General features: G+C 36.1%; 1 protein-coding gene and 2 long non-coding RNA genes across 10 annotated transcripts in view; all 3 read right to left on the bottom strand.

Moving 5' to 3' along the window:
• Nucleotides 1-20,890, bottom strand: part of LOC121889443 — a 122,718-nt gene that overhangs the window by 30,495 nt on the left and 71,333 nt on the right. For 5 of the 8 annotated variants that reach the window (XM_042401408.1, XM_042401409.1, XM_042401404.1 and 2 more), the window contains exon 3: nucleotides 7,703-7,758. In XM_042401408.1, coding sequence (XP_042257342.1) covers nucleotides 7,703-7,758 — 56 coding nt within the window. Of the gene's footprint in view, nucleotides 1-7,702; nucleotides 7,759-13,474; nucleotides 13,508-15,293; nucleotides 15,376-17,267; nucleotides 17,461-20,890 lie in introns of those variants that run through there. The other 3 variants (XM_042401412.1, XM_042401414.1, XM_042401415.1) reach the window with 3 other exon arrangements.
• LOC121889453 lies at nucleotides 1,238-2,814 on the bottom strand. Its single transcript, XR_006093536.1, has 3 exons — nucleotides 2,734-2,814; nucleotides 2,261-2,343; nucleotides 1,238-1,376 (listed from the first exon to the last, which is right to left on the bottom strand). It is a non-coding gene; the product is annotated as an uncharacterized LOC121889453 (long non-coding RNA).
• On the bottom strand, nucleotides 5,282-5,635 carry LOC121889455. Its single transcript, XR_006093537.1, has 2 exons — nucleotides 5,581-5,635; nucleotides 5,282-5,387 (listed from the first exon to the last, which is right to left on the bottom strand). It is a non-coding gene; the product is annotated as an uncharacterized LOC121889455 (long non-coding RNA).

Raw genomic sequence — 20,890 nt, 5'->3', positions numbered from 1 at the left:
AACATTGATTTCTGTGTTCATTTAGTAACAGTGGTAAAGAATTCCATGTTTTCATCGCTCTATATACTACTGTGCGTTTAAGGAAATTAGTGCGTACCTTGGGAAGTGAAATCCGGCCTACTGTTGCCTGTCTAGTGGCATATGACAACAGGAAGTTACTGCAGTTAACCTGATGTAACAGCTACATGAGTCTCATGTTTTTACCTGCAAGACTCGTGTTTTAATGCTGTTGTTCATCGTTTCTGATGTGAAAATGTCACACTGGACGATAGAGGAGGAGACGGTAGAGATGCTGGTATATGTCTGTTTAAACGGGAGTTCAACCGACTTCTCAAGACAAATGTAGTTAAAAGTGCTGGTCTGTGGCCGAAAACAGCAGCAGCTGAGTTGATCTCTTTGAGTTACTGTTGACTGTGTGAAGCAGCTGCAGACAGAACTTATTATCATGTAGTAACATCTGAGTGTAGGACTCAGGTGAATCTTTCACAGCAGGAAACCTGGTTTCTGTAAATATGTGGGGATTCTAGACCAGGTTCTACATGTGAGCATAAGTACATTCTTCAACTATTGTCATTTTTGTGTCCCTGGCAGAAAGAAGAAAAACCAAAACACATTTCTCATTTTTTATTTTTGTCACACATAATTGACATCAACTGACACATATAAAATTGAAATGATAGATCAGTCATTGTTTTTATCATATAAAATGTGTCCTTTTATAAAGTCGTTTTTGTTATATTTCCTTTGTCCCTTGGCCGGATTTTGGACATTCAACCCTGCTTAATTTTGAATTTGATATTGATTTAATATTAAGTTAAAATACAAATGACACACAAAATGCCAATATTAATGAAATGCATCATTTGTTGAGTAGAGTCCAGCTGCTGTCCATCCCGACTCTCTGGTTGTTTCTAAGCTTTGGGCTGATCAACAGCTGCTGTAAAGGACATAAAAACTGTTATTAAATTATAATTCACTACTTCACTGGAGATACAATGTGCATATAAAAGATGTGAAGTTATATTAAATGTTTACATTGATCCATAAAAAACTGAAACGTTGTATGATGCTTCTATTGAATGACTTCAATATAAAACATTCAATAAAACAATTAAATCAATTAGTTTATTAATGCATTAAACACCAAAAAATGGACAATTTTGATGGATTTTAAAAATTAGAAATAAAGTGCTCAAAAATTTGTTTTTTCTTCTGTGTCAACTCACCACTGATATTAAACCAGAACTCTTTAACCTCCGTGGGCAGGAACACACCGTGGATCTTGAGTGTTTTGTTGAAGAAACGCCATTCCACCGAGATGTTCATGTTTTCTCCTGTCTGATAGTTTACAGTCATTCTTTGGGGATAAAACATTCCTGAGAAGAAAAGAAAGAGAAAAAGAGATTTTCAACATGGACACCAATAAGACTATAAGTTCTACACGCTGCCGCCATGTTGGAAAGATGCTCTAAATGTTTTATCACAGGCTGCACTCATCACATTTACTGTATTATTTATCTTTTGCAATGCAAATAAATTCACATCAAACAAAATCTTTTAAGTGATAATCTGTGAAACTATCATAGTATTTTGGTTTTATTTTTTACATTTTGGTGACACAACACCCTGTTTATCATTCATAAGCAGCATATAAACCTTTAATAAATGTTTTTGACACACTCAAATGTAGTTATAAGTGTTTATTAATGTATCTGTCAACAACTATAATTCCTGCTGTGGACGCCCATAAGACTGAATGAATGTCAGCTAAAAGGAAAGTGTTTGGTACGAGTCATAAGATCAACTTCTGAATGCAAAGCTAAAATCACATCAAACATCTGAGATCTTTTCTGTGTCTTGCTCATATCTGCAAAACTCACCTCTGAAATAAAACCTCTCAGCAAAGGGTTGTGTGTTCTGCATGTAAACACCTACTTTATCTTTAAAGATGTATAGTTGAACTCTAACAAACACGTGTGTTGTGGTGTGATTTGTTTGCAGTTTTATTACAGAGAAAATATTGTCTGCATCTAGATGTTAGAATATAATGCAAAACATAACATACTAATATATAAAACTGCTTAATGAGGACAATAAATAAATATAAAATCAAATAATCATACAAAGTCATTTTCTCTTCATATTGCTAATGACAGATTTGCAGGTGAAGGAGACAGAAACACAGTCGGACTGTGAGATGTGTGAAGTCAGAAAACAACTTTTCTCTGTCTGAATAATGAACTGAAGATATGAAACTAACCGTAGACACATAAAGTCACAGTGATGGTCAGCGGGATCCTGAACATCATCTTGTCTCAAACACACACAGCACTTTAATGAAAACTGTTTTGGATGGAAAAGAATAAAAGAAAAGACAATCATACAAGGAGAAAATAATAAAAACACTATGACAAGAATGGAATGTAAAACCAAAAGAAACGGATTTAATTATCACAAAACTGAATACATATAAAAATCCAGCTGAGGTCACATCGTGTCAAACTCAATGATTTATAGATGATTTCATTTTTAATCCCAGTAAAGTTCTCTAAAAATGTCTTTAAATCAGTTTCTGACCTCAGGTTGTGATGATGAACAGTGATGGAAAGTAAATTAGTACATTAAAAAAGGATTTATCATGCAAGACTTTTAAGTCAAGTAAATGTAAAGATCAGAATACTTTCTTCCACCACTGATTATTGGTTATAGAAAACCGTCCATATGAAGTCTTACCGTTGCTGTTTGTTTAATTCCCTGATGAGAGTGAAGAAAAAATAAGTATCAGTCAGAGTCACAGTCACACCGACATTTACAACCCGCCCACGGGTGTGACTCTGACGAATCAGAATCCTTCACTGATTCCGTACTACTGATTCTGATTCGTCAGAATCAGAATCCTTGACAGTGAAGGATTCTGATTCGTCAGAATCAGCCACCAATCAACCCGTTCCTCACTGGTTCAGTGAGCCACTGCGCAGTCGCAGTGAGCCACTGCGCAGTCACTGGTAGGTGAAGTCATATCAGAGGAACTGAGCGCGCTCACAAGCTGCATCAATGAGTAGAATATGGACAGATCTAGACAAGAGGTGTATTTATGTATTTCACTTATATCAGTTTTTAATGCTTTGAAAAATAAAATTTCTAATAAGTCATTAAAATATTGAAAGAATTGCAAATAACAGAAAACACAAACTAATGACTGACATGAAAAGAACTCTGATAGATATTTAGGTTTAGAGGGAAAAATCACTATTTGGTTGAGCTGTTAACAACTCATAGACATGTGAAATGTGACCCCGACTACACACTGCTTTTTGTAAGACGTCAAAAGCCAAAAAGGTTGGAAACCACTGGTTTCATCTTTAACAATGTGTTGTATTTTAAAAGCTTGTTATATTATCCATTGTGTCAAATCTTCATCTGAAAAGTAACTAAAGTTGTCAGATAAATGTAGTGGAGTAGAAAGTACAATATTTCCCTCTGAAATGTAGTGGAGTGGAAGTATAAAGTAGCATCACATGGAAATACTCAAGTAAAGTACAAGTACCTCAAAACTGTACTTAAGTACAGTACTTGAGTAAATGTACTTAGTTACTTTCCACCACTGCTGGCTGTCTGGTTACCTGGTAGTTTATTGTGGTTAAAGTAAAGAAACATGTAGAGTCGACAGTGGACTGAACACATTTAATGAGTGATTCATGACATAATTAAACATTCAGAGATCATATGTTGAAAATAAAGAGAAATCAGATCCTCAAAACTGCTGCAAACACACAGCTGAAGATATCAAAAGTACAAAAAATAGAAAATACAATCCCTCCATGTTCCTACAGTCACAGTCATTTTACACAGTATAAACATGTCAAGCTTTACTTTAACATTGTAGAAAATAACAGTCACATTTTATGTTGAAGTTAGAAAGTGCTTCATAGAATTAAAAGTGCTTTGCAGGAGAATTAAAACATTTCTATGGACATTTGAAAAAGCTGTTCAAAGATTTCAACAAATTATTGCAATTAACTCATTTTTTTACATCACATCAACGTCATTAAAACAAGTTTGAACTTTAAATGAATGTGTTTGTCTTCTCCTCCAGGCTGCTGCTGCTTTCATTTGATTTCAGAACACGATGAAATGTGGTTTAGAGCAGGAAGTGGTTCATGCTTTCACACATTGACTTGTGCTCAGGTGGATCTAGGGCGTTTATTTCTAAGGCCGAGGCCCCGAGCTGGAAATCACATCATGTGACTTGATGTTTCAGTTTAGTTACTGTTGAGTCATAATGCAGGAGATGCTTTTAAAATGACAACTGAAACACAGGCTGCCTGTCTGGAAGCTAAACACACTCATATACAATATATTTAGCTTATGTATTAAATATGAAATAGACACAATAAAACAGGTACAAATACACATCATTACTGCATTCTTATAACAATAATTTTGTGCTTCATTAATGTTATACAAAAGTTTCTTCTTCTTCTTCAGAGAAAAACAGAGAAAGCAAAATGTGAAACTCATTTTTTTCCCTCTAAATAAATAGATGTTAGTTAAAGGGAACATTTGCACATTTCCAGGTCTATGTTTTTATTCTGGGGCTCCACTGGAATATATTATATTTGCATGACTTATAGATCAAAAACCTCCTTATTTATCTTATACTGACTCCTCAGTTCAGGCAGTTTTAGCTCATATGTGTGAACAACCTGATGTCAGTTTGGTGGGGAAGTAGAGGTAATGTTGCAATCAGAGCGTCCAGAGCAGGTTGAAGCTCTGACTTTTGTCTTGAAGGCAACATTTTTACATATGTGCAAGTTTTGGAACTTTGACCATGTTTAACATAGATATCCAACATTATAATACTATAAAAATGACAGAAAATCATTTAAAAGCATGATATGTGACATGGCTGGTCCCTCCATGAGGCGTCTGAGTCACATTCAAGACAAAATGTTGTGTGGATGTAAATCAGCAGGTTACTCTCAGACTCTTCCTAATGCAACATATTTACTAGTTAGAGTTCTGCTGACTCACCAGAGGTCTCCAGCACCATCTTTTCAGGATCTTGTCATAATTAGCAGCCAGATCACACCTGTAATTCCTCGAGTCATCAGTCGTGACTCTGGACAGATGAAGTCTGATTCGTCCTTCGTCTCTCAGAGCGTCTTCATCACACTGCAGCCGTCCTGTAAACTGCTCATCCTGAGACTCTGGGACCTCAGCACCGTTTATCATCTCATACTAAATCCTAACAGGCTTTGACTGGAAGAAACAAACCAGGTTGGTGTGAGACATGTCAGTTTTGGTCTGACTGTCCCATTTTATTGTGACGTTATCGTTCTCCTCTGCCTGATAGAAGGTCGGAGTCATTTTCACCACAAACATCCCTGCAGAGGAGAGAGAGAGGTACAAATGAGACATTGTGTGCAGTTATTGGGCACTAAGACATCGATCTTTATCAAATTTCAGCCTGAATCAATCAAGGTTTATAATAACTGGTTGCACAAGTGGAAAAGTTTCTACTCTTTATATCTGAGCAGTAAAGACGATTCTGTACTGAACCTTAAACATCAAACTAACCACAGACAGAGGAGGCCAGAACGAGGAGCAGCAGGATCCAGATCATCTTCTCCCTACAGAGAGGAGACAGTTGTATTATCCAAAGCTCTTTGTACTGTGTTTTTTTTTTTGGCAGAAAATGAATGGTTTAATTTCTATTCCGATTGTCGATTTGATGAGGAAAACGGGTTAGAGTAACGGGGAAAACAGGAAAAAACGGGGATTGGATTACATTTTTTTTTAATTCACATGAAAAATGGAAAAACAAAATGATGCCTTTCTTTATCCTTTTATCGAACAAGTTGAACAGCTTTGGACGGAGCGTTCCGTGTCTAGTCTGCCGGAAAACAGAGGACGTCAGTTGAGTAGGCGGTCCATCAGTGTGGCCCAGGACACATTGCGTTTACACTGTTATGAATGTGGCAACATACGGCCTAGACCACCTCCGAATGTGGTCTAAGTGATCAGATCTCAATGCGTCCTCAATGCGTCTTGGGTGCGTTCACACCTGTACTTAGAGCTGTCCGCTTGTAATCGGATCACCCGAGACGGAGGTTAATGCCAGATGTAAACAGGGCCTTCGACATGTGGACAGGAGGAGTCGGGGCTCGAACCACTGACCTTCTGATTAGTGGACGACCCGCTCTACCTCTTGAATCCAGCAACTATTATTCCCGTTTAAGGAATTGTGTCACATCGATGGTTATATTGATGGTATTTATGGTCTAAAGTTAATGTCAATGAAGATTTATGAAAACAAACAACTTCATTCAGAGTCATATTGATGTTTGTTGATACCTGTGAATATACATTTCTTTCTTATTGTAACCACTACTCACTATGAATTGTGCTAAGTGCCAAATAAATAGTTACACCAATATCTTATGTATAAGCCCATTAAGGAGGATGATAAGTAAAACACAAGTTCAACTAAGTGAAACTCGCTCACACACATGCTGGACTCCGTTCATTTGTTTTTCTGCCCCTCTCACTCCCCCTCCCTCACTTTTTTCTCTTGTGCATCAGCTAATTGTGCTGCTACTGACAACAGTTCATTCTGCGGCGCCTACCGCCACCTTCTGGACTTTTAATCAAACTACAACAACAACTCTGGCATTGAATTTGACTGAATATCTGTTAAATACAGGTAAATGAGGTTTGCATATGAGTCAGTGTGTATGCAATAATCAGTGAAGGTTTAACTAACTTTCTTATGCCACTATAAACTACAAACAAGCGTAGTTAACAGTAAGTATTTGTTAGTTGTTGTTTTTTTTTTTTTTTTACCAATTTGTTCAACAAGTTCAAGTTTAAAAAGCTAAAAACTTTCACATTTGGGATGTGTTGCTTGATTGACAGGTGTCATATTCACATATACATATATTCACATATTTTGCTGTTTCCATTTAGTCAGAACATCTTATGAGCAGCTCAGCCAATCAAGTTACTGTCTCCACTTGTCTCTGTGATTGTAGTAAAGCACCAGATCACATTGTAAATACAAAAATATAAAACTCTGCTGAGATCAGGGTTAATAACCAGGTGATATGAGGAGCAGGTACGTAGATGCTACAGCAGCAATATTATTGATAAATACTTTTTAATAAATATTTTACAGACAAGCTAAAATATTTTTTCTGTCTTGACAAATCAGGACTCTGATAATAAAAGACAGAAGATTCAACTTCTCTCATAGAAACAGGGATTTATTTATGAATTGAATATTTGCAATACAAACAGTAAATGACGAAAGGTTAATTCAACTAGAATTTAAACAACCTGAAGAGGTCAGAAATATTATTTCATCATCTCTTTATCATCTTTAATAATGTGTTGGATTTATAATCAGATCATATGTGTTTTGTGTAAAATGTTATTATGAAAAGTAACTATGAGGACTAAAGCTGTCAAATAAAAACAGTCCATAAAAGTACAATATTTCCCTCTGATATGTAGTGGAGTTGAAGTATAAAGTAGCACAAGATGGAAATACCCAAGTACCTAAACATTTTATTGACAATACTTGGGTAAATGTAATTAGTTATCTTCCAGAGCTGGTTTTCACTGATATATTTGATGACAAAAGTCATCAAATCTTTTGACTTTTGTCTTTTTGGACGATGAACTGAGGTTGTAAACTAACCACAGAGACAGGAGGTCAGGCTGATGAGCAGAAGGATCCTGCAGATCATCTTCTCCCTGTGAGAGGAGACAGAGGAGAGGAGTCATCAACACATGAGGTCAAAGTTCAGTCATCACAGGTGTGAGCAGGAAAATCTACCCAAACTTCACACATCACATACAGCCTGTGTCACACTTCACTACAAGCTCTCTGTTGACCTCCTCTGCCTACTGCTTATGCTGATGGTGTTTTCACAGAACTCACTGTGATGCAGTGAGCTACGACCATCAACCTGCTTTCTCATTCACCTTATTGGAATTTTCTGGTCATTTTCAAGCTGTTATTGTGAGCTGTGATGGTAAATGTCTTTTGAGTCTTCTGTATTCAAATGGAAATCAGCCCTGCATATTATTATTAGAGGCTACAATAAAAATGAGTAAATCTAAGGATTGTGATTTATTTTATTTATCTATTTGGATCAACAATAGCCACTAACAAGACAGCAACTAGGGTCACATATGGTTTCACCATGATGGCATCTTAGCTATGTGAACTGTTGTGGCCTAAATGTGATCAAATTAGTTCAACAAGACTTGAAATGAAAAGAAAATGAAATGAAATGAAAAGAAATACAATATGAACGAATCACATAAAGTTTTCTCAAATGTTCCAGTTTTTGGAGTCATTAAAGAAAATAACATTTTAGTTCTATTTTTTGTAACCATTCAAAAGTTTGAAGGTAATTACATTGATCATTATTGTCCTGTTAAACATTGAAACATGTTAAGATTAACTGGCTGCCTGGCAACAAACCCCCTCTTTGCCCAAACAAAACAAGTTGACTGCAGTTTTCATAGATAAAGTACATTCTTTGTAAAACAGTTCACATATTCATACTAATATGACAGGTCAAATAAAAAGTTAATGAGTATCATTTTAATGCATTTTAATGTATGTTTTTGACCCCATACCTGCAGACCATTATACTGTCCTCAGGTTTGGGGTCAGTAGCAACATCTGACTTCTTCACTCCAAATGCAAATTCATATTTTAATGATGAGTTTAATCTGTTAAAACTGTGGTGATCTTCTGTAAATAGTAGTAATGGTAAATAGATTAATTGAGCAAAATGCTAAAAGTGTGATGAACCTCTGACACATGTTGGTTTCTTCAGACTTATTTGTAATATGAAGAGGTTGAAGCATAAATGAGCAGAAATATCAATAACACTCAAAAGCCTTTTATCATTATAACTCACAATACAATGTTTAGAGGACAATAACGAGGAAATACTGTTAATATTCAGATCTGTGATACTCTGTGACGTGTCCTGCTGAGAGTTGCTTCTTCAGAGTGATTATTAATAAACTGGTCGAGGTAGATAATTCTAAATAAACTGTTTAATTTACTTTGTTGGTTGATCTATTACAGGATTAGACTATAACGATGCAAAAACATCAACTTTCTGTAAGATGTAAAACACACACACACACACACACACACACACACACACACACACACACACACACACATTACCTTTTAGTGTCTTGTGTCATTATGAATGAATGACGGAGAAAAAGCAGCAGTTCAGATCAGCGTGTTGTAAAAGCTCCGGTTCATGATACAAAGTCAACGTGTTACCAGCAGACTAACCGGTTACTGTGATGATTCTCAAACGTAAATATGTTATAATATTCATTTTAAACGTTAATAAACGTTAAGACGTTATCGTGGTGTAGAGACTACCGCCGTTACCTTTGACCTTTTCCCGCTTTGTTTCGTCACACAGCCAGTAACTGAAACTGAAAGTAAGATCAGTATCAGGAGTCTCAACAGTTTTCCACCTTCAGCTTCAGTACATGATGAGAAACGCTCAGCTTTCCCCTCGTTGGATCAGATGTTTGACCAACAATATTACGTTTATTAGAAACTCTTCATTTAGATGTCAGTGATTTGATCATAAAGACTTAACAGAATAAATGTTAATTGGTTGATGAGTTTTATGAATAGATTCAACTCAAATATCCATATATTCCACATTTCAGCTTGTTTGTACTTGTGAGGATATTTTGATGTGTTGAATTTCTTTATTTGGTGAGTTTCAGGAGGACAGAGTCTTTACTTTAAATTTGAAAAAATAACTGAATAAATATTAGGGTTAAAAAATAAATTATAATAAAGGATGATAAAGTTGTATACTTTCACTTGAATGGCTGCAGTTGCTTTTTGTTTTCTGGTCTGATGTGAATCTTTAAGGCTCTGATGTCACAGTGTTGATCTAAATAAGCCGAGCCTCTTCCTGCTGTAAAACACTGGCTGCACTCCATAATAATAACAGCCTATTTACAGTATTTCCCATTTATGATGTTTCTTTAACGTCTCAACATAGAGCTTTGTTGTTTTATTGTAATGTGCAGTTGAAACTGAGATTTACTGTTGCTGTTTTTAATCCTGTCTGTTACAGCGAGCTCTTGTTTACTGTCTGTTATTGATTATCAGTCTTTCACATGTATGTTTGAGAGAAAAGCTTCAAGTTGTTGACACTGGTATTAAGGATAAAGACCAGCAGAGGGAGCTCTTCACTGGAAGTCAGCTCATCTTGTTTAGAGATCCTCACCTGGCTGCAGGTTACAGCTGTTTGCTCATTTACACCTTTAGACTCCTTCAAATGTAACAGATGGATCACAGAGATCTGCTGCTGTTATGTGTTTTAGCTTTGATATTTGATTTTAATTTAAATTTCAGTGTGATCTGACTGATTATTTTTGTGTGTTAATATGTATTACAACATATTACACTAAGAAATGAAGACATACAAACTGAGGAATCTGTTGTTTTAAGTTTTTTCTGATGTTTAAAATGTTAAGTCCCTTTATCAATACTGCAGCACTTTTTAGGATTTGTCTGTGCTGACTGAGATTTTTCAGAAATCTAATTGAACTTCTCGGTGGTCTGTTGAATTGTTTCCACAAATGAAAAAGCTGTTTTAAGCAATTTTTGATACAAAATTGTTTTTATTTTTGCTCACATTAAATTCTTTCTCTGTAACTATTTTTATATTGTACCTGCTTTTCTTTTAACATCCATTTTTGTGTTTCTGCTTTGTGTGAAGATCACAATAAAACAAGATGTTTTACCTTTTGTGTCAATAAAGATTGAGAGCAGAGCCTCACATGAACTCTTACTGCAGAATCTGTGTTGAGTTTGTCTAAAGTGTGAAGGACTTCTTAATTTATGGAGTCATAATCCAGTGAAGAACATGTATAAATACATAACAGTACGGCATACTTAGAGTAGTAACAAGTAGTAAATTATATGTGATTAGTAGTAACTTGGCTAAAACTATTTGCATACTTGTAACTTGTTTAAAGTTTGTACATCACAACTCGTTCACTGGGTTGGATTAAAGATCAGGATGCACAATTATGCTGTCATTGCTGGTTTAAAAGATACAAAAGAGTCATAACAACTTCTCTCATAAACAGGGATTTATTTACAATATATAAACATTATCAACTGTACACGAGGAAAGACAATTCATTGTTAAATTAGATTTTGGAAACCTTACACACTAAATAGATGATAAATATTATTTCTAACAAGAGCTTGGAACTCCTCATCATCACAATAAGCTGCAGGGACAGTCCTCATGAGGGACGACTGTCAGACGACTGTGTTGTCTGGAAACAGTCTTCCTCAGATCAGGCAGAACTTCATCATGCAGGTCAGCTGGCAGCATGAAGCTCAGTGGTCTCTCAAAGCTCTCAATAAGCCACAAACAGCTGAATCTTTGACTATCAGACAGGCGAGGTCCTCGCTCAGATAAAGCTGCTGAATGTAGCTTTTAACGAAGCAACAGGATGAGCAAGGCAACCAAACAGACCAACATGTATTGACTCTAAGTCTTCATCAGGTTCCACCAAACACACTATCGATCTAAATTATATACCAGCCGTGAGTGGCATTCACCTCAACCTCTGTGGACATATAAATGGCCAACAGGGGGCGTAAAACAAACCTTGCTCATAGAATAAATGTATTATTTCACTTGAAGACGGAATGTCTTAGTTTTTGTCTCCATGGTTGTCTGCGCCACTTAAGGACTAATATTCAACAAGACTTACTGGATCTTGTTTTTTTTTTTCTTTGAGTGTTTTCACCTGCCCTACTAAAGAGCACCTGTCGCATGAGCCATCAGAACCATGCAGCGCTTCCTTCTCCTGTTTTAATAGGGGATCGTCTTAATATTAAACAATAACCAAAACCCTAATGATCCTCTTAGATAAAGATGATCCTCCAGACAGACCTTGTTAGTCCTGATGAATCTAATCAGATGTTGTTCTCCTCTCTCACACTCTCATCCTGCTGGGTTCTCTCAGGTGAAATGGTCAGAGGTCTGGTTGGATGTGCAGGAAAAAGCAGCTTCATATGGACCCAGAAGGTGAAAAGATGCAGTGACAGACAGAAGTCTGATCTCTGAGAAACACAACTTCTATACTGCTACATAGATGTTTTCTGTCTCATATACCACTACGTTACTGTGTCATGACGTTTAGAACAGAGTCTGAAGGCAAAGTAGAGTCCAGCACAGACAGCAAGTACAGCTGCTGTTAGTCCAACGTAGAGGCTGATCTGTCTTTCTGTCTCATCAGGAGATTTAATAAAACAAAGTCTGAAGGCAAAATAGAGTCCAGCACAGACAGAGAATAGAGCTGCTGTGAGTAATCAGACTTCCCCGACTCTGATATTTGGGCTGATCAACAGCTGCTGTAAAGGACAGAAAAAAAATGTACTTGTATTCCACAAATTCTGTCATCCCAACATTCAACTCTCCTACTTTTGACACTTTACACTTGTTAAAATCCAAAATTAAAATCTGGACTAATTGGGTCTGAACCTGATGATGTTTGTGTCCACATGTATTTATAAATCTAACCAAATAAAACTGTGGCTGGTAAGTTCAACCAAATTCATAAAGTTTATCATTACAGTCTGTACATCACTGATAACATGAATTAAAAAAGGTTTTACTGAATCATCTTACCAGTGACATTGAGTCGACATCTGCCAGAGCTTTCACCATAATCTGTTTTCACGTCACACAGGTAAAAACCCGAGTCATCAGTCCTGAGTCTGGACACATGAAGTCTGATTCGTCCTTCTCTGAGGGCGTCTTTGTCACACTGAACTCGTCCTGCAAACTGTCCATCCTGAGACTCTGGATACTCAACACCCACATGTACATGATACAGGATCAAGGATTTAACATCAGTAAACAGTTGACAGATAATTTTAAGTGAGGTGGAGGAACTGTCAGGTTTGGTTGTAAACATCCATTCCAGTGTGATGTTGTCGTTCTCCTCTGCCTGATAGGAGGTCTGTGTCACGCTCACTACAAATGTTCCTGTTGAGGAGACAGAGAGGGAAAGTGTTTAAAATACACCAGTAAAAAGGTCATGATTGATACCAATAATAAATACAATCTGAGCAATAACTGAATATAGAGCATCTTCCCAACTGTAATGAAGAGTTTCTACTTGCTTTAATAGTTCTGTTGATGTTTTCACTGATATATTTTACAACAAAAATCATCAACTCTTTAGACTTTTCTCTTTTTGGATGATGAACTGAGGATGTAAACTAACCACAGACACAGGAGGTCAGGCTGATGAGCAGAAGGATCCTGCAGATCATCTTCTCCCTGTGAGAGGAGACAGAGGAGAGGAGTCATCAACACATGAGGTCAAAGTTCAGTCATCACAGGTGTGAGAAGGAAAATCTACAACATCAAACCTCGATTCTCATGTCAGAAACAATGTGGACTAAAACCACAGAAACATTAGTCATTTCAAATGTCAATTACAAAAATCTGGAGTTTATATCTGAATACATTTAACATTTAAAAATCTTCAGGTTCTCAAGTGCAGTCATGTATTTCTGTCACAAGATGGCGCTAAAAATTTCTTTTCAACAGTGAAAGTTTGTCACAGCAGCTACACATAAAGTGAAACTAATATATCTATACAAATATGCACATTACACCTGATATGAAGTTTGATCCAAAACTAAGAGAATTGTGACACCTAATTATCCTCAATTATCATCAGATTTGTTTCCAGATTAAGAACCAGAAAATACTGACTTCATAGGATAGTTATCAAGGAAAACCACTGTTCTCAACTAACATAAAAGACATAATCACACCAGTGTTTAGTTTAGGTAAAACTCAAATGTGCTTCATTAAAGACTCCTCTCACCTCAACCACAGGTACTGCAGCAACTAAACAACAACAGCAGCAGACTCAACAACCCATTATATTTATTATTTATCTGTTATGTATATTCTTGTGTATAATACAACCATTCATATACATTTGTTATTTAGATCCACTTGCACTAAATATTTTTATATTCTGTACATGATGTTTGTAATTGCACTTTTGGTGAGATGCAACTGCATTTCGTTGTCTCAGTACGTTGTGTGATGATGATAAAGTTGAAATCAACAGGTCTCTCACACATCAAAGACATAAACACTTCCTCTTTGTTTTGTAAGCAGCAGGCAGAGCTGAAGTTCTTCTTCACAGCGTGAAACTTTTTAAATTTAACAAACAGTCAAATGTTCAGTGGTTCCATAGGATGCTTTACTTTAGTTTTAGTTTTGGTTGGACTCAGTTGTTGCTTCGTTTTTCAACTATGGTCCATTTTGGTCTGGAAACTTTTATAAAATCTAACACATATTTATAGAAATGTATTGATGTGTTTTATTTCTCCATCCTGTGTAGAAACACTTCCTGATGAAATTGTTCAAATATTATATAATTTTTGTCATTTTATTCAAACATTCAGAGGAAATCATCATTTCCATCAAATCACAAAAAGGTGTTTTGTAAACAAAATTATTAACATACCTCATGTTTTCAAAATATTTAATGAAATTTCACACACAGATGTGCCAAAATGTATAAATGTATTTATTTTCAGGATTTTAGAGATAATTTTCTTACATTGTTAAGATAAAAACAACTTTCAACTGTTTCACTGAAGTATTTTAATTAATTTCTTACATGGCACAATCACAAGTTTTCCAGTTCTATAAATTAATTGTAACCATAACAGCACAATCTTCAAAACTACAAAATATAACTGTGATTATGTTTTTTGTGAATTTGACTTAAAAATATGAGTTGTAATGAAGATGACTTCAGTCATATTAGCTTAATCAGCTAATATGAATTAGCTGATTAAGTGTTTTGTTTAATTGTTTAATTTAATATACAATATTTTCAATGATATAAACCAACTGAAAAGCATTTATAACACACATTTTCATTTTCATTACAAAATGTCTTTTACATCACAATAAACAAAGTGATGGAAATAACATTTTGTCACATTTTTAAAAAAATCTCATATTTAACCTGCTAATGTCCGTTTTGGAGTTAGAGGCCACTATTATAAAAAAAATAACGACTCAGAGTGAGCAGATCGAGTAGGAGATCATGAATACACAGTTTAGTTTAGGCCACTTTGTTGGTTACTCTATAACAGGATTAAACTATAATGAAGCAAAAACACCAACTTTCTGTAAGATATAAAACATACACATTACCTTTTATGTCTTCATCCTTAATCAATAACAGATTCAGAGGACAGTAGTTCAGATCACTGAGTTGACGACCTGCAGATGAAACAAACGCTGAGAGGAAAGATTCACAGAAATAAACTGTCAAAACAAATGTGTCACTGCTGCCACAGAGGAAACTGTGACATTTCCTCCTCTTTAGGACCAATCAGAGAAGTAATTGGGTTGCAATAAGGTTACAGATAAGTATTGTGGTTTTGTGCAGAGACTAAAGTAGGCCTTGCTGGTTTCTGTCTGTTGCATCTACTTCACACAGTCAGTTTAACTCATAGAAATCAACTCGTTGGATCAGATGTTTGACCAACAACATTACGTTTAATAGAAACTCTTCATTTAGATGTCAGTGTTTTGATCATAAACACTTAACAGATTAAATGTTATTTGGTTGATGAGAACTTTTATGAATAAATTCAGCTCAAATATTCACATATTCCACATTTCAGCTTTTTGTTTGTACTTGTGAGGATATTTTGATGTGTTGAATTTCTTTATTTGGTGAGTTTGAGGAGAACAGAGTCTTTACTTACATTTGAAAAATAACTAAATACATATGAGGGTTAAAGAATAAACTCTTATTATTATAATAAAGGATAATAAAGCAGTTTTACTTTCACTTTGAATGGCTGCAGTTGCTCTTTGCTTTCTGGTCTGATGTGAATCTTTCAGGCTCTGCTGATGTCACAGCTTCTCCCTGCTGTAAAACACTGGCTGCACTCCATAATAGTTATAACCTGTCTATAGTATATATTATCTATCATGTTTGTTGAACGTCTCAACATAGAGCTTTGTTGTTTTATTGTAATGTGCAGTTGAAACTGAGATTTACTGTTGCTGTTTTTAATCCTGTCTGTTACAGCGAGCTCTTATTTACTGTCTGTCATTGATTATCAGTCTTTCACATGTATGTTTGAGAGAAAAGCTTTGAGTTGTTGACACTGGTATTAAAGATAAAGACCAGCAGAGGGAGCTCTTCACTGGAAGTCAGCTCATCTTGTTTAGAGATCCTCACCTGGCTGCAGGTTACAGCTTTGTGCTTGTTACACCTCACCCTTGGTCAGCCCTATGGGGCGAACATCAATCCACCATTTACCCAAAATAAAACTCTGAACAAAGTAAAACACCTTTTAAAACACCCAAACCATTGGATTTATTAACAAAAACATACAAAACAACCAGGAGACTAAATAAATGCTGTAAACAATCAAAATACAACAGATAAACTAAATAACATAAAATCCCAGACTGAGAGGCAAAACCAGCAGTCCGCAAACAAGAAGCCTCTCAGCAGCAGGAACCTGGAGCATTAAACCCTTTTCCTCCCTGGACCAGGTGCACCTCATTGTGGACTGATTGAGTGGGGATGACCTGAGTGGAGTTTTTCAGATTCACAATAATAATAATAATAATAATAATAATAAAATAGATCAACTCATGTTGATTCTGTTTGTGGGAACAAAATCTCAGAGGTCTATGTGCAGGAATATTAATGTTTTAGCTGAATAATATTCAGATATTTTGATGAATACTGTAGTAAAACATGAAGTCAGTAACTGTTGTGAGAAGGTTGACATAAAGCTCCAGAAACCCTCCACTCCTCATCCTCTTACCTTTAACATTGAAACTGTCAGCAGAAGGAGACTAAATAAATGCTGTAAACAATCAAAATTGGGGATGTGGGGATGACCTGAGCTGAGTTTTTCAGATTCACAATAATAATAATAATAATAATAATAATAATAATAATAATAATAGAATAGATCAACTCATGTTGATTCTGTTTGTGGGAACAAAATCTCAGAGGTCTATGTGCAGGAATATTAATGTGTAAGCTGAATAATATTCAGATATTTTGATGAATTCTGTAGTGAAACATGAAGTCAATAACTGTTGTGAGAAGGTTGACATGAAGCTCCAGAAACCCTCCACTCCTCCTCCTCTTACCTTTTACATTGAAACTGTCAGCAGAAGAAGAAGACGGAGCGAAATCGACCCAAAAAGCGAAAAAGGGTCAGTGAAGTTATTCCATCACGAAAGTAACATTAAATCCTTCCACGGAGATGGAGTGGGTTTCAGTAAGGTTGTGTGAAATATGTAGGTCAGAGTCTGCATCCGAACAGGTTTTCATCTGAATGCGATTGGGCAGTCCTGAGTGAGTGTAGACAGTGTGCACCGTGGATGTATTTATACCACAATTGCAGCTATTGGGAGGGATCAACCCGTGCACATATATGGTTTCATGGTGTGTACACGCCATAAAATCATTTCCTGTAATACACTTCCTGAGTGTAGACAGCGTGAAACTAGAGCATAAATTATGACGTTTAAGTTTAATAATCATCTTACATTCTGTGTCAAGACATCTAAACAGTCTAAAACCATCTAACAGGTGTGTCTTCCTCATATCTGTGTGATGTGTCTCGTTCTGTCTATTTACACCTACATCCACCAACTGTCTGACTGAGGACCTCACCTGCCTGAAGGCCAAAGATTACAGAGTCTATCATCAAAGTTCTCAAAAACTACATTCAGCAACAACAAAATAATGATGATAAACTTTATTAATATTCAAACAGTTACAAAGTGATTTACAAGCTGCATCAATGACGACAATATGGACAGATCTAGACAAGAGGTGTATTTATGTATTTCACTTATATCAGTTTTTAACGCTGTGGAAAATACAATTAATAAGTCATTAAAATATTGAAAGCATTGCAAATAACAGAAAACACAAACTAATGACTGACATGAAAAGAACTCTGATAGAAATTTAGGTTTAGAGGGAAAAATCACTATTTGGTGGAGCTGTTAACAACTCATAGACATGTGAAATGTGACCCCGACTACACACTGCTTTTTGTAAGACGTCAAAAGCCAAAAGGTTGGAAACCACTGGTTTCATCTTTAACAATGTGTTGTATTTTAAAAGCTTGTTATATTATCCATTGTGTCAAATCTTCATCTGAAAAGTAACTAAAGCTGTCTGGTTACCTGGTAGTTTATTGTGGTTAAAGTAAAGAAACATGTAGAGTCGACAGTGGACTGAACACATTTAATGAGTGATTCATGACATAATTAAACATTCAGAGATCATATGTTGAAAATAAAGAGAAATCAGATCCTCAAAACTGCTGCAAACACACAGCTGAAGATATCAAAAGTACAAAAAATAGAAAATACAATCCCTCCATGTTCCTACAGTCACAGTCATTTTACACAGTATAAACATGTCAAGCTTTACTTTAACATTGTAGAAAATAACAGTCACATTTTATGTTGAAGTTAGAAAGTGCTTCATAGAGTTAAAAGTGCTTTACAGAAGAATAAAAACATTTCTATGGACATTTGAAAAAGCTGTTCAAAGATTTCAACAAATTATTGCAATTAACTCATTTTTTACATCACATCAACGTCATTAAAACAAGTTTGAACTTTAAATGAATGTGTTTGTCTTCTCCTCCAGGCTGCTGCTGCTTTCATTTGACTTCAGAACACGATGAAATGTGGTTTAGAGCAGGAAGTGTTTCATGCTTTCACACATTGACTTGTGCTCGGGTGGATCTAGGGCGTTTATTTCTAAGGCTGAGGCCCCGAGCTGGAGGTCACATCATGTGACTTGATGTTTCAGTTTAGTTACTGTTGGGTCATAATGCAGGAGATGCTTTTAAAATGACAACTGAAACACAGGCTGCCTGTCTGGAAGCTAAACACACTCATATACAATATATTTAGCTTATGTATTAAATATGAAATAGACACAATAAAACAGGTACAAATACACATCATTACTGCATTCTTATAACAATAATTTTGTGCTTCATTAATGTTATACAAAAGTTTCTTCTTCTTCTTCAGAGAAAAACAGAGAAAGCAAAATGTGAAACTCATTTTTTCCCTCTAAATAAATAGATGTTAGTTAAAGGGAACATTTGCACATTTACAGGTCTATGTTTTTATTCTGGGGCTCCACTGGAATATATTATATTTGCATGACTTATAGATCAAAAACCTCCTTATTTATCTTATACTGACTCCTCAGTTCAGGCAGTTTTAGCTCATATGTGTGAACAACCTGATGTCAGTTTGGTGGGGAAGTAGAGGTAATGTTGCAATCAGAGCGTCCAGAGCAGGTTGAAGCTCTGACTTTTGTCTTGAAGGCAACATCTTTACATATGTGCAAGTTTTGGAACTTTGACCATGTTTAACATAGATATCCAACATTATAGCACTGTAAAAATGACAGAAAATCAATTAAAAGCATGATATGTGACATTGCTGGTCCCTCCATGAGGCGTCTGAGTCACATTCAAGACAAAATGTTGTGTGGATGTAAATCAGCAGGTTACTCTCAGACTCTTCCTAATGCAACATATTTACTAGTTAGAGTTCTGCTGACTCACCAGAGGCCTCCAGCACCCATCTTTTCAGGATCTTGTCATAATTAGCAGCCAGATCACACCTGTAATTCCTCGAGTCATCAGTCGTGACTCTGGACAGATGAAGTCTGATTCGTCCTTCGTCTCTCAGAGCGTCTTCATCACACTGCAGCCGTGCTGTAAACTGCTCATCCTGAGACTCTGGGACCTCAGCACCGTTTATCATCTCATACTAAATCCTAACAGGCTTTGACTGGAAGAAACAAACCAGATTGGTGTGAGACATGTCAGTTTTGGTCTGACTGTCCCATTTTATTGTGATGTTATCGTTCTCCTCTGCCTGATAGAAGGTCGGAGTCATTTTCACCACAAACATCCCTGCAGAGGAGAGAGAGAGGTACAAATGAGACATTGTGTGCAGTTATTGGGCACTAAGACATCGATCTTTATCAAATTTCAGCCTGAAACAATCAAGGTTTATAATAACTGGTTGCACAAGTGGAAAAGTTTCTACTCTTTATATCTGAGCAGTAAAGACGATTCTGTACTGAACCTTAAACATCAAACTAACCACAGACAGAGGAGGCCAGAACGAGGAGCAGCAGGATCCAGATCATCTTCTCCTTGCAGAGAGGAGACAGTTGTATTATCCAAAGCTGTTTATACTGTGTTTCTGCTGCTCACTCACCCATTCACACACACACACCGATGGCAGCAAGCTACCACGCAAGGTGCTGGTGCAACCCTTATGTTGAGCAGTGTAGCAAAACTAAAAACTGTAGTTATCAACTTGACAGGACAGAGGAAAATATCCAGCAACGTTTAGCTTCTGAATTTTTTTTTTGCGGAAAATGAATGGTTTAATTTCTATTCCGATTGTCGATTTGATGAGGAAAACGGGTTAGAGGAACGGGGAAAACAGGAAAAAACGGGGATTGGATTACATTTTTTTTTAATTCACATGAAAAATGGAAAAACTAATGATGCCTTTCTTTATCCTTTTATCGAACAAGTCGAACAGCTTTGGACGGAGTGTTCCGTGTCTAGTCTGCCGGAAAACAGAGGACGTCAGTTGAGTAGGCGGTCCATCAGCGTGGCCCAGGACACATTGCGTTTACACTGTTATGAATGTGGCAACATACGGCCTAGACCACCTCCGAATGTGGTCTAAGTGATCAGATCTCAATG

The sequence above is a fragment of the Thunnus maccoyii genome, chromosome 22, assembly GCF_910596095.1.
Source record: "Thunnus maccoyii chromosome 22, fThuMac1.1, whole genome shotgun sequence".
Classification (NCBI taxonomy): Eukaryota; Metazoa; Chordata; class Actinopteri; order Scombriformes; family Scombridae; genus Thunnus; species Thunnus maccoyii.
The sequence above is the reverse complement of the archived record's forward strand: the minus strand, read 5'-3'. Positions and strand labels throughout refer to the sequence as shown.